The sequence below is a fragment of the Sturnus vulgaris genome, chromosome 3 (assembly GCF_052056855.1).
Source record: "Sturnus vulgaris isolate bStuVul1 chromosome 3, bStuVul1.hap1, whole genome shotgun sequence".
NCBI classification, from domain to species: Eukaryota; Metazoa; Chordata; class Aves; order Passeriformes; family Sturnidae; genus Sturnus; species Sturnus vulgaris.
In genome coordinates this window covers 6,905,062-6,919,938 of record NC_142245.1, presented here as the reverse complement: position 1 = coordinate 6,919,938, position 14,877 = coordinate 6,905,062, and the positions used below count along the sequence as shown (strand labels likewise).

Sequence of the window (14,877 nt, the reverse complement as noted above, 5' to 3'; positions counted from 1 at the left end):
ATCACGTGGACAATAGGCATGAAGGACAGACAAAGAAGCTCCTAAATCACCTGGACAAGAGGCAGGAAGGACAGACAGAGCAGCTCCTAAATCACCTGGACAAGATGGAGGAAGGACGGAGGGACAGACAGAGCAGCTCCTAAACCACCTGGTCAAAACCAGGAGGGACGGAGGGACAGACAGACACAGCGGCTCCTAAATCACCTGGACAGAGACCAGGAGGGACAGACAGACACAGCAGCTCCTAAGTCACCTGGACATAGTCGGGAAGGGACAGACAGACAGAGCGGCTCCTAAATCACCTGGACAGAGTTGGGAAGGGACAGACAGACAGAGCAGCTCCTAAATCACCTGGACAAGACTCGGGAAGGAACAGAGGGACAGACAGACAGAGCGGCTCCTTAATCACCTGGACAGAAACCAGGAGGGACAGACAGAGCAGCTCCTAAATCACCTGGACAGAGACCAGAAGAGACAGAGAGACAGAGCAGCTCCTAAACCACCTGGACAGAGACCAGGAGGGACAGACAGAGCGGCTCCTAATTCACCTGGACAGAAACTTGGAGGGACGGAGGAACAGACAGAGCAGCGCCTAAAACACCTGGACAGAGACCAGGAGGGACGGAGGGACAGACAGACAGAGCAGCTCCTAAATCACCTGGGCAGAAACCAGGAAGGACAGACAGACAGAGCAGCTCCAAAATCACCTAGACAAGACTCGGGAAGGGACGGACGGAGAGACAGAGCAGCTCCTAAATCACCTGGAGAAGACTCAGGAAGGGACGGACAGACAGAGCAGCTCCTACATCACCTGGACAAGACACGGGAAGGGATGGAGGGACAGACAGACAGAGCGACCCCTAATTCACCTGGACAGAATCCAGGAGGGACAGACAGACAAAGCGGCTCCTAAATCACCTGGACAAGACTCGGGAAGGGACGGACAGACAGACACAGCAGCTCCTAAATCACCTGGACAAGACCCAGGAGGGACGGAGGGACAGACAGACAAAGCGGCTCCTAAATCACCTGGACAAGACTCGGGAAGGGACGGACAGACAGACACAGCAGCTCCTAAATCACCTGGACAAGACCCAGGAGGGACGGAGGGACAGACAGACAAAGCGGCTCCTAAATCACCTGGACAAGACTCGGGAAGGGACGGACAGACAGACACAGCAGCTCCTAAATCACCTGGACAAGACCCAGGAGGGACGGAGGGACAGACAGACAAAGCGGCTCCTAAATCACCTGGACAAGACTCGGGAAGGGACGGACAGACAGACACAGCAGCTCCTAAATCACCTGGACAAGACCCAGGAGGGACGGAGGGACAGACAGACAAAGCGGCTCCTAAATCACCTGGACAAGACTCGGGAAGGGACGGACAGACAGACACAGCAGCTCCTAAATCACCTGGACAAGACCCAGGAGGGACGGAGGGACAGACAGACAAAGCGGCTCCTAAATCACCTGGACAAGACTCGGGAAGGGACGGACAGACAGACACAGCAGCTCCTAAATCACCTGGACAAGACCCAGGAGGGACGGAGGGACAGACAGACAAAGCGGCTCCTAAATCACCTGGACAAGACTCGGGAAGGGACGGACAGACAGACACAGCAGCTCCTAAATCACCTGGACAAGACCCAGGAGGGACGGAGGGACAGACAGACAAAGCGGCTCCTAAATCACCTGGACAAGACTCGGGAAGGGACGGACAGACAGACACAGCAGCTCCTAAATCACCTGGACAAGACCCAGGAGGGACGGAGGGACAGACAGACAAAGCGGCTCCTAAATCACCTGGACAAGACTCGGGAAGGGACGGACAGACAGACACAGCAGCTCCTAAATCACCTGGACAAGACCCAGGAGGGACGGAGGGACAGACAGACAAAGCGGCTCCTAAATCACCTGGACAAGACTCGGGAAGGGACGGACAGACAGACACAGCAGCTCCTAAATCACCTGGACAAGACCCAGGAGGGACGGAGGGACAGACAGACAAAGCGGCTCCTAAATCACCTGGACAAGACTCGGGAAGGGACGGACAGACAGACACAGCAGCTCCTAAATCACCTGGACAAGACCCAGGAGGGACGGAGGGACAGACAGACAAAGCGGCTCCTAAATCACCTGGACAAGACTCGGGAAGGGACGGACAGACAGACACAGCAGCTCCTAAATCACCTGGACAAGACCCAGGAGGGACGGAGGGACAGACAGACAAAGCGGCTCCTAAATCACCTGGACAAGACTCGGGAAGGGACGGACAGACAGACACAGCAGCTCCTAAATCACCTGGACAAGACCCAGGAGGGACGGAGGGACAGACAGACAAAGCGGCTCCTAAATCACCTGGACAAGACTCGGGAAGGGACGGACAGACAGACACAGCAGCTCCTAAATCACCTGGACAAGACCCAGGAGGGACGGAGGGACAGACAGACAAAGCGGCTCCTAAATCACCTGGACAAGACTCGGGAAGGGACGGACAGACAGACACAGCAGCTCCTAAATCACCTGGACAAGACCCAGGAGGGACGGAGGGACAGACAGACAAAGCGGCTCCTAAATCACCTGGACAAGACTCGGGAAGGGACGGACAGACAGACACAGCAGCTCCTAAATCACCTGGACAAGACCCAGGAGGGACGGAGGGACAGACAGACAAAGCGGCTCCTAAATCACCTGGACAAGACTCGGGAAGGGACGGACAGACAGACACAGCAGCTCCTAAATCACCTGGACAAGACCCAGGAGGGACGGAGGGACAGACAGACAAAGCGGCTCCTAAATCACCTGGACAAGACTCGGGAAGGGACGGACAGACAGACACAGCAGCTCCTAAATCACCTGGACAAGACCCAGGAGGGACGGAGGGACAGACAGACAAAGCGGCTCCTAAATCACCTGGACAAGACTCGGGAAGGGACGGACAGACAGACACAGCAGCTCCTAAATCACCTGGACAAGACCCAGGAGGGACGGAGGGACAGACAGAGCAGCTCCTAAACCACCTGGACAGAGTCGGGAAGGGACAGACGGACAGAGCAGCTCCTAAATCACCTGGACCGAGACCAGGAGTGACCCAGGGACAGACAGACAGAGAAGTTCCTAAATCACCTGGACAGAGACCAGGAGGGACAGAGAGACAGACAGAGCGGCTCCTTAATCACCTGGACAGAAACCAGGAGGGACAGACAGAGCAGCTCCTAAATCACCTGGACAGAGACCAGAAGAGACAGAGAGACAGAGCAGCTCCTAAACCACCTAGACAGAGACCAGGAGGGACAGACAGAGCGGCTCCTAATTCACCTGGACAGAAACTTGGAGGGACGGAGGAACAGACAGAGCAGCGCCTAAAACACCTGGACAGAGACCAGGAGGGACGGAGGGACAGACAGACAGAGCAGCTCCTAAATCACCTGGGCAGAAACCAGGAAGGACAGACAGACAGAGCAGCTCCAAAATCACCTAGACAAGACTCGGGAAGGGACGGACGGAGAGACAGAGCAGCTCCTAAATCACCTGGAGAAGACTCAGGAAGGGACGGACAGACAGAGCAGCTCCTACATCACCTGGACAAGACACGGGAAGGGATGGAGGGACAGACAGACAGAGCGACCCCTAATTCACCTGGACAGAATCCAGGAGGGACAGACAGACAAAGCGGCTCCTAAATCACCTGGACAAGACTCGGGAAGGGACGGACAGACAGACACAGCAGCTCCTAAATCACCTGGACAAGACCCAGGAGGGACGGAGGGACAGACAGACAAAGCGGCTCCTAAATCACCTGGACAAGACTCGGGAAGGGACAGACGGACAGAGCAGCTCCTAAATCACCTGGACCGAGACCAGGAGTGACCCAGGGACAGACAGACAGAGAAGTTCCTAAATCACCTGGACAGAGACCAGGAGGGACAGAGAGACAGACAGAGCGGCTCCTAAATCACCTGGACAAGACTCGGGAAGGAACAGAGGGACAGACAGACAGAGCGGCTCCTTAATCACCTGGACAGAAACCAGGAGGGACAGACAGAGCAGCTCCTAAATCACCTGGACAGAGACCAGAAGAGACAGAGAGACAGAGCAGCTCCTAAACCACCTAGACAGAGACCAGGAGGGACAGACAGAGCGGCTCCTAATTCACCTGGACAGAAACTTGGAGGGACGGAGGAACAGACAGAGCAGCGCCTAAAACACCTGGACAGAGACCAGGAGGGACGGAGGGACAGACAGACAGAGCAGCTCCTAAATCACCTGGGCAGAAACCAGGAAGGACAGACAGACAGAGCAGCTCCAAAATCACCTAGACAAGACTCGGGAAGGGACGGACGGAGAGACAGAGCAGCTCCTAAATCACCTGGAGAAGACTCAGGAAGGGACGGACAGACAGAGCAGCTCCTACATCACCTGGACAAGACACGGGAAGGGATGGAGGGACAGACAGACAGAGCGACCCCTAATTCACCTGGACAGAATCCAGGAGGGACAGACAGACAAAGCGGCTCCTAAATCACCTGGACAAGACTCGGGAAGGGACGGACAGACAGACACAGCAGCTCCTAAATCACCTGGACAAGACCCAGGAGGGACGGAGGGACAGACAGACAAAGCGGCTCCTAAATCACCTGGACAAGACTCGGGAAGGGACGGACAGACAGACACAGCAGCTCCTAAATCACCTGGACAAGACCCAGGAGGGACGGAGGGACAGACAGACAAAGCGGCTCCTAAATCACCTGGACAAGACTCGGGAAGGGACGGACAGACAGACACAGCAGCTCCTAAATCACCTGGACAAGACCCAGGAGGGACGGAGGGACAGACAGACAAAGCGGCTCCTAAATCACCTGGACAAGACTCGGGAAGGGACGGACAGACAGACACAGCAGCTCCTAAATCACCTGGACAAGACCCAGGAGGGACGGAGGGACAGACAGACAAAGCGGCTCCTAAATCACCTGGACAAGACTCGGGAAGGGACGGACAGACAGACACAGCAGCTCCTAAATCACCTGGACAAGACCCAGGAGGGACGGAGGGACAGACAGACAAAGCGGCTCCTAAATCACCTGGACAAGACTCGGGAAGGGACGGACAGACAGACACAGCAGCTCCTAAATCACCTGGACAAGACCCAGGAGGGACGGAGGGACAGACAGAGCAGCTCCTAAACCACCTGGACAGAGTCGGGAAGGGACAGACGGACAGAGCAGCTCCTAAATCACCTGGACCGAGACCAGGAGTGACCCAGGGACAGACAGACAGAGAAGTTCCTAAATCACCTGGACAGAGACCAGGAGGGACAGAGAGACAGACAGAGCGGCTCCTAAATCACCTGGACAGAGAACAGGAGGGACGGACAGACAGACAGACAGAGCCGTTCCTAAATCACCTGGACAGGGACCAGGAGGGACCGAGGGACAGACAGACAGAGCAGCTCCTAAATCACCTGGACAGGGACCAGGAGGGACCGAGGGATAGACAGACAGAGCAGCTCCTAAATCACCTGGACAAGATGCAGGAAGGACGGACAGAGAGACAGACAGAGCAGCTCCTAAATCACCTGGACAAGATGCAGGAAGGACGGACAGAGAGACAGTCAGAGCAGCTCCTAAATCACCTGGACAAGATGCAGGAAGAACGGACAGAGAGACAGACAGAGCAGCTCCTAAATCACCTGGACAAGATGCAGGAAGGACGGACAGAGAGACAGACAGAGCAGCTCCTAAATCACCTGGACAAGATGCAGGAAGGACGGACAGAGAGACAGACAGAGCAGCTCCTAAATCACCTGGACAAGATGCAGGAAGAACGGACAGAGAGACAGACAGAGCAGCTCCTAAATCACCTGGACAAGATGCAGGAAGGACGGACAGAGAGACAGACAGAGCAGCTCCTAAATCACCTGGACAAGATGCAGGAAGGACGGACAGAGAGACAGACAGAGCAGCTCCTAAATCACCTGGACAAGATGCAGGAAGTACGGACAGAGAGACAGACAGAGCAGCTCCTAAATCACCTGGACAAGATGCAGGAAGGACGGACAGAGAGACAGACAGAGCAGCTCCTAAATCACCTGGACAAGATGCAGGAAGGACGGACAGAGAGACAGAGCAGCTCCTAAATCACCTGGACAAGATGCAGGAAGGACGGAGCGACAGACAGACAGAGCAGCTCCTAAATCACCTGGACAGAGAACAGGAGGGACGGACAGACAGACAGACAGAGCCGTTCCTAAATCACCTGGACAGAGTCGGGAAGGGACGGAAGGACAGACAGAGCGGCTCCTAAATCACCTGGACCGAGACCAGGAGGGACGGAGGGACAGACAGAGAGAGCAGCTCCTAAATCCCATAGACGATACATCATTTATTCAAGCTCACAAAAGCCTTTCCCGATATTTTTCTTTGCTGCCTTTTCACCCCACCCTTGTATCTCCAACTATTTCATTATTATAATTTATTTTTTTTTTATAATTCCAAGGCCCTTTAACCTCCGTTGTCTGCACAGCTCCCGCTTCATCCAAACCTTGCTTCACTTGTGCTTTTTAAACCTTATCTCAAATTATTTCCTGCTCACATTCGTCTCATCTGCTCCTAATTAATTTCCTGCACGCGTTAATTGCACCCTTTCCCAAACCCAGCAGCCCTGGGTGTCCCTGGGTGTCCCTCCACATTCCTTTTCCTCTTCTCCGTGTCCCAGGAGCACAAACTGAAATTTTACCCCACGCCCTTTTCCTAAACCACCCACGAGCACAGGAAACTGTCAGTGATTCTCAACAGTCATTAACTGCGGTGACAACAAGGTGACAGGAGGGTGACAACAGGGTGACAACAAGGTGACAGCGGGGTCCCCACCCCACAGGCAGCCCCGAGGATGGAGTGGCAGCCGTCCCACCTGGATCACCATGTATTTCAGCAGCAGCTGCAGGAAGTAGCAGGTCTGGTCCTCGGCAATCTTCTCTCCCGACACGGCTGGCACGAGCGGCGTTATTTCCTCCGGGAAAATCTTGGCTGAAAGCCAACAATGCCAGCACGGCACGCGTGAAAACGGTGCAGGAGAAGAGATTCCCTGTCCAACGCGGATTTGGAGACACCCACAAGGGCACTGCCACGCTGGGATGTCCCCAGTGCTGGCACAGAGCCAACAAGGGGGGGAAACCTGCCCGTGGGGCAGGGAAATGGTGACAGAAAACCACCCCAAAAAAGGCCAAGAGTGAGCCCTGGCTGCTCAGAGGGACAGCAGGGGACAACTCGGGATTAACCCCAGGGACAAGCAGCAGCACCCAGGAACACCCAGGAAACTTGAGTTGAACAGGCAGGAACACCCAGGGACACCGGTTGGACATCCAGGAACACCCGGGGACACCCAGGGACACCCAGGGGACACCCAGGGGACACGGTGCTCACCGTCAGGCGTGGCCGGGGGGCTGAGCAGGCTCTCCAGCGTGCAGGGCCCTCGGGAGGAAGGCAGGGGAGGGAAGCCGGGCACCAGGCAGGCGAAGAGCAGCACCTGCTCCTCCCCACAGTTGGTCTGCAGGGCCTGCAGCCACAGCAGGAACAGGCGGATGCCCTCGCACCTGAGCTGCAGGGGACAGCGCTGTGACACACGGCTGTGGCACCGAGTCACAGCCCTGGGCAGCCCCCGCCGTCCCCTCCCCAGCTCCAACAATTACAGGTATTGACCAATAGCCACTAATGGCTTCTGCAGGTAACTTCACAAAGGTCATCAGAGCAGCAAAATGACCGAAAACAGCACTAAAATAATCATTTATCACGATAATAAAACTTACTGCCCAAAGGTGACAAACCACAAAGGCTAACAATCAGGAAAACACGGAAAGATGCAAAGTAGCGTGCTGCACAGGAATTGGGTGAAAAGAAATATGAGAACATCAATGCCATACCTTGAGAGAATTTCCAGTGTGCAAAAGCTTCTTCAGAATCGACCCTGGAGCAGGAAAATGAAATAGACGCCATCAGACACTTCCCACCACAACGTTTTCACAAATTAATTTGATTTTCATTTACTCTGGGGCCACTGCACGGGGTTTTAAGACAACCCCAACTGAATCTGGCTGCAGTCACCACCAGCCAAGATGAACTGTGATGTATCTTCCCTCTGGGTTTCATCAGAGGGCCATGTCTCTAATAATCTTCATTAATGGTAAAATCTGGGAATTGCACCCACTCCTTCAATGGATCTCACCGTTTCCCAAGGTTAAACGGAAATCATTGCCACGTGCAGGAAATGCACATTACCACGAAGCCCCGTGAAATCACAAGGCAGAGGTGCAACTAAACGCTCTGCCCAGTTCTGCACATCATTTTTTGGGACACGGATTTAAAAAAAATCCTGCTGCTACGAGCACTCAGTAGAAGCACAAGGGATGTATCAGCCACAGAGCAACTGAGGGGAACCACTTTGGGCTCGGGCTGGTCCAGCTGCACCCCTGGTGCCATTTGGGAGCAGAATTTGAAGAGCAGGGACGAATCCAGGGCGGGGGAGATGATGGAGTTAAACCATCCCACGGATTTCAAGGGGTCCTGGCCATCCAAGGCTGCTCCCTGCCAGGCTCCTCCTGCTCCCTCCCTTCCTCCAGAAGCTCCAACACGAGCAGAGCGAGGGGAAAGAACAGCCTTGGTGTGAGGAAACCAGCCGGGCTATGGTGTGCCTGTCACAGCCAAGGTCACATCCTACCAGGCTGCTGGGAAAAGCATTTCATCAGAATCTGCACAAGCACCACGTAACTCACAGCTCCACTCACGTATCACTCCTCAAAAGAAAAACTGATCCAAAAGAAGCTACTGAAAAGTTCATGTATTTTCGGTTTAAACCATTTCTTCTTACCTATACTGCGAAAATGCCATCGATAAAAAATCCTCTCGGGCAGCAGCTGCAATATTTTCTGCAGGAAACAAAACGAGTCAGATTTTCCCACAATCAAACTGGTTCATCGGGGCAGACAGGGAAATGGATGCACAACACACACACAGAGGGGCTGGGAATACACACGCAGTTCCTTTTTTCTGGCAGCACGGACCACGCCTTGGGCACGGATGTGGCACCTCACAACTTCCCAGCCATGGAAAAAGGAAATTGGGGAGGTACAGGGAAACGGGAAACCGGATTGGAACACTTGTGCCTGGAGCCGGGTGACAGCAGCACTGCTCCACAGCTGGAGCGGGACACTCCTCTGGCAATGAGGGGCTCCAGAAACCACATCCACCAGCCGGAAGAGTCTTTTGGGACACGGGGGACATTCCTTTCCCCACGGCAGAGCATGGAAGTGATGCCAAGGGCACAGGGAGCCAAGACCTCGGGTCACAGACAGGCTGGTCACCCTCCAGCACAGCGCTCAGCATTTCTGAAAGGTGAACCAGAGGGGAAACGCAGAGCAGGCACGTCCCTCTCCGTGCTCCCGGTGCTTGGCTGCAGTGCCACTCCCCCAGCCCCTCCCCAGGAGCGGAGGGTCCAGAGGTCGAGCTCCGTGTCCGTGGGCAGCAGGAATGCTCGGGATGAAGGATCTGACTGGCTAAAAAAAAAAAACGAGGCCGTGACTCTCAGAGGGGCTTCAGCTGTTAGCCAAGCACCAGGCTGCTGCCAACCACATCCCAGCATCCACGGACTGAGCTCGGGTTCTCCACCTGAACATTCCAACACTGGCAGCCCCCCACTCCTGCACACCATTCCTGGCATGAATCATTACTGAATTTGGCAGAAAGGAATCCTAAGCCAGCCCAGGAGCTCTTCTAACCTAACCTAACCTGGGTCTGTGCCCAAGCTCACCAAGAGCCTCGTGTGTGCCCAAGGAAAAGCTCCAGGAAATAAAACCAGCAACAAAACCTGGATTCAGGTGTCACACAACAGCCTGCAGGGAGGAAGCTGCAGACACCTGGGAGATCCGTGGCAGAAGGTGAGCTGGGACAAGGTGGGAGCTGCACAGGCTGGAAAGGTGCAGAGCCCCACAGTGAACACCCATTCGAACAAGGGAACAATTTTCACGCCCCAGTCTCAGCAAACTTTAGCTTGCAGCCAGAGAAAAGCAGGAAAACAAACGCTGCTGCTGCTGCTGCTGCTGCACAGCTCAGCAAGGAGCAGGAAAACCAAACCTCAGCTCTGAGCTGCACAAAACCGGGGGGGGCTGGGGCAGAAAACAGCAGCCTCGGGGCCCTTTGCTCTTGACAAAACACAGGATCCAACAGCCTTGTCAGGTGACAATCACAGCAGTTCAAGGGTCCAAACCATCAGTAAGGACAGCAGCTCCTGCCTGAGCAAAGCTCCCATATCCCACAGTCTTTTCCACACAGCCCACCAAAAAAAAACCAAAAAAATAAAACCACCCAGGTGCCAAGTCCACACCATTCCATGTCCATTCTGGAGGCTGCAAGTCAAGCCCAGTCCCAGCAGCACAACTTCCAGCTGGTGAGAGACTGCACAACCCTGAGCCAGCTCCAGTTGTTCCCTTGCACGTTGCCTGCAATATTTTGTGCACCCACTCACTGCTGCTGGTAAAGAACAAATTCAGTTTCCTCCCCTCCAGCCACACTGCTGTGAATCCGAGCTGGCTATTGACATCTTGTTCCCAGCTTCACACCACACTAATAAGAAATACCTTCAGAAACCCCACAGTGAGAAATAATATTGCTTTTTCAGAAAACACATGGATCTATTTAATGCTTAGTGCTTTGCTGCATCTGTATGGTAATCCATTATAGCACACTTGAAATAGAAATTAGGTATTACTACTGATCAACACATCAGGGTATCTGCCAGTTCTTTTAACTGATTATCCATAGTTCTTTTTCGTTTGGACTTCCTGCATGACTAGGAATAATGCTGAGTCTAAATCTTAGTTTACACACGATGCTGCTTTTTTGAAAGATGTGTCTCTTTGCCTGAGGCAAAATAAAAACCACCGAGGTTTGCACTGTGACAGGCTGGCCCTGCCTTACCCCAAACTGCTCTCGGGGTGTTCAGCCACCCAAACCTGCAGCAATTCAGAAATTTCAGGAATTTTCCATCTCCTGCTCACAGGCTGGCCAAGAGTCAGCGTGCCTGCAGCAGCTCAGGCTCAAGGAAGAGATACTCCATTTACTGCCTTAATAAATTATTTACAGCTCTTTGTGGAGGGAAAAAGTCTGCCCAGAGCACACAGGGCACTCAGCAGTGCCCCAGGCATAATGAGGAAAGATTTCTGAAGGAAAACATGTGAAACACACAGCTGGGATTTACCACAGAACGTTACTGCAATTGTGGCACAACAAACTGTAAATGGTTCCAAAAGTCATTTTCTAGGTGTAGGAAAGTAGAAACATCAGCACTTGTACTGTTACAGACAGAAAAGCTCCTTTGTTACCCTGCTGACACTCACATCTGCACCGGGCTCAAAAAAAAAAAGCACGAAATCCACACAAAACACGAACTCGGGGAAGCTCCTGTGCACCTGAAAAATTCTGAGCGTCAAACATTTCATCCAGTGAACCTGCTCCATCAGTGGGATGCATTCCATGACACCATCAGCAGGACACACGTGGCTGCTCTTAAATAATGAAGAAAAATTACAAGGAATGGGAATAAATGGATCAATGTGTATCAAACCCATCCCTCTGCTGTAACTTCACTAGAGATTAAAAACCACAACGTCAGAGGAACCAGCTGCAAGGAAGGAAAAACACTTTCCCGGCAGAGAAAACCACCCCAAACTCTCACAACCAGGCGATGAGGCAGAAAATGGACAAAAATCCATCAATCCATCACTGCAGTGCCCCTCCCGGCAGGTCTGGGACACTCAGGGCTCAGAGCTGCCAAAGCTCCAGCAAAGCCAAAGGCAACTCCCTCCGAAATGTTTCCCTTGATTTTTAAGCTGTTAACCCTCAGCACGGGGACTCGGGATGTGTTAATCCTAAGGAATTACCTACTTGGCTAATTAGCAGGAAATGCAGCATCCCCCTGGCTCCTGCTGCCATCACACTGAACATGGACAGCTCAAATCTCCATTTGTTTGGGTTCCTGTGGCTTGGAGCACGCCTGCTTCATCTCCTGGCATTTCTGCAACAGGAAGAGTTTCCCCCGCCCCAAACAATCCTGATTTTTGGGCTGATGGATCTGATTCTGGCACACATTTACCTAATTAACTGCTAAAATAATAACAATTAAAGGTGCCAGTGCTTTCTGGCTAGAGCTTATGCTAGGAATTTCAGGGTGCATTGTAAGAACATTTTTTTGTGCCAGGCTTTCATCTGGTCCAGCGATATTTTCTCACATCCAAATACATTCAGGTGATAATTCCAGTCAGAGAGGTACCTTGGGAAATGATCTGGCCTGGACTATCCTCATTTAAATTAAAGCAATCCCCATTTGATTATGCAAAAATTAACCAGGTACCATTTCCTCCCCAGACACTGCCCGTGGCAGACAAGCTCCTGGAAGTGCGAGGTGTTATAATGAATAATAAAAACACAAAAATCAGCATTTCACACACTCACATCAAACTGCCCTGCCTGGACACGTGCAAAATAAAACACACACAAACACAAACCAGGTTTTGTGGCATGGAAAACTTACTTCAAAAAGGAAGAGGATAGAGTCCAGCTCCTCCCTTTGGGATTTATTCCCTGCAAGACACAAAACACGTGTGACAAAAGGCACAGGGTGAGGCTGCTGTAGCTCAGCTGAGCTCCAAGGTGCCACTCAGGTCACTGAGCCTTGAAATAAAGAGCCCAGGGGTGAGCTGGGCCCAGGCTGCAGTGATCTCTGCCCTGGCCATGCCTCAGCTGAGCACAGGGAGGATGGCAAGAATAATAATAACATCAATAATAATAATAATAATAATAAATGCTGAAACCAACCCAGAAACGTGATCTCCTTTCAGAGAGCCCAGGCTCGCCCCCCCGCCGCTTGCTACCATAAAATTAAAATTATTCGTACTGCCACAGTAGTGCAGGAAACTGTTAGTGTAAATATTAATAAATATTAGTGGATCAGTGTAAATGCAGATACCTGACAGCCATTGGACAGGCTCTGATGGAATTCTCTGGAGCACAGACCAAGAGCTGCTGGAAAAAAAAAAAACCTAAAAATTACCTTTTTGTTTCAGGCTGCTTTCCAGCGTTATGAAGTTTTCGTAGAATATGAAATAAATTTGAGAGTAATTGCTTTCAAAAAACTGCTTCAGGTCGCTTCCATCCACAATATCTGAAAAGAGGAACAAGCAGAGCAGTTACACAAGGGCAGAAAGATGAGAATTTCAGGCATTCTGCAAATTCAGCCTTAGAGAACGAAATTAAAAAAAAAAAAAAAAAAGGTGAGGTGAGTCTTAGCAGAACAGAACACCAGGAAAGATTCTGGGATGCAAATTCGGCTCTTGCATTCACGTGGCAAGCAGCCCAAAGCAGAAAATGCACATTCCCAACTCATTTCTTACAATAACAGCACAACAGCACCTGCCACGGTGCTAACTCCGACTGAAATTCCAAATAAGTTTATTTTCTGCAAAGAAAAAAAAAAAAACCAAAGTTTCCCAAGCCTGGCACTTGCCAAACACAAATTAATTTCCTCCCTTTGGTCTTTACTGCGATCGATTTGGCCAAGGAGAGTTGGGTGATTTCCCCCAAAACAAAGGGGCCGAAATTAACAGCACATCTCCTCACCTCGCAAGAAACCCACTTGTTACACCAAAAAAAAAAAATTTATTCCAGCTAGAAGGACCAATAATATCCCAGGACTACAGAGGAAAGAATAACTTTAGCCCCGGACAAGTTGATTTTTATTTAAATTAATACCTTTGCAGCAGTGAGGCTCTGCCTGGCCGCTTGTACTACGGAGATAATTCGGGGCAGGGAAACTCCTGAACGTGGAATTTGTTTCCTGCAAACCACTGGTCGTGAATTTGCAGGCAAAGTGCAATTATTCCTCCCCATGAATGCGTCCCGTTCAACACAAGTCCGCGGGAAAAACAAGGCTTTCATTTACAGCCGTTTCGTACGATGGGAATGAGGTCATGAAAATCTAAACAAAAAGGAAACTTTCCCTCGAAACCTCCAAGGGAGGAGAAAGGAACTGCCGAGCCAAGGGAGCAAATTCTGCTTTTTTTTTTTTTTTCCCTCACCTCGGGGGTGACGGGAGCTGCGTCCCTGCAGCCACAGGCGGGTGGCACCCGCCTCATTCCTGCTTTTTCCTCCCATGGAAAACATCGGGGGGAAAGCTCCCTGTGCCATTCATCGCCACCTGAGACCAGGAGATAAAACCCCGAGTGCGGGGAAATGCACTGACCGCAGGAACTGGCTTTATTTGCCAGATTTATTTCCTTATTTCACCTCCCGGGTCGCCACAGTTGCACCCAGAGCTGATCCATTGCCCCAGTCCCAGGCAGGACAAGCAGCAAAGAGAGGGCAACAGGCTCAGGAAACACCGAGACACTCGCCAGGGTCACACCCCGCTTCTTCTCTATAAACAGGACATCCTGGCTCCCCGGGAACTGTCAGCCACGCTGCTAAATTTAAAATTTAGGGTAACGCTCCGGTTCCACCCGCTAAGAGCCTGAGGCTATTGCCAAACTCTCACCGCTATCCAAAAATCCAAAATAAAAACCCCAAAGGGGACACTAAGCCTGTCCTCAGCACACAGAGTCGCCTTTTATTGTTTATTTTAACTGCCACGGTCACCTGGCAGAAATCAGCCCTTAATTCCACCAACTTCCAAAGCCACTTTTTCTCCAAGCTCTCTTAATCTTCACGTACTTGAACAATTAAAGGAGATGAAGAGAATCTCGCAGCCACACCCTGGTTAATGATAAACCTTTAAGGACCAGCCTCACCCCAGAAATAATGCACAATTCTTACTTATCTCCACAAAAAGTGT

The 14,877-nt window shown here is 51.9% G+C and overlaps 1 protein-coding gene across 2 annotated transcripts in view; it reads right to left on the bottom strand.

Annotated features, from left to right (window-relative positions):
* Positions 1-14,877, bottom strand: part of RALGAPA2 (Ral GTPase activating protein catalytic subunit alpha 2) — a 106,546-nt gene that overhangs the window by 90,076 nt on the left and 1,593 nt on the right. For both annotated transcript variants that reach the window (XM_088160848.1, XM_088160847.1), the window contains exons 2-7: positions 13,102-13,212; positions 12,583-12,632; positions 8,866-8,923; positions 7,922-7,965; positions 7,425-7,599; positions 6,913-7,028 (exon numbers count right to left, since the gene is read on the bottom strand). In XM_088160848.1, the coding sequence (XP_088016974.1) occupies positions 6,913-7,028; positions 7,425-7,599; positions 7,922-7,965; positions 8,866-8,923; positions 12,583-12,632; positions 13,102-13,212 (554 nt within the window). The remainder of the gene's footprint in view (positions 1-6,912; positions 7,029-7,424; positions 7,600-7,921; positions 7,966-8,865; positions 8,924-12,582; positions 12,633-13,101; positions 13,213-14,877) is intronic.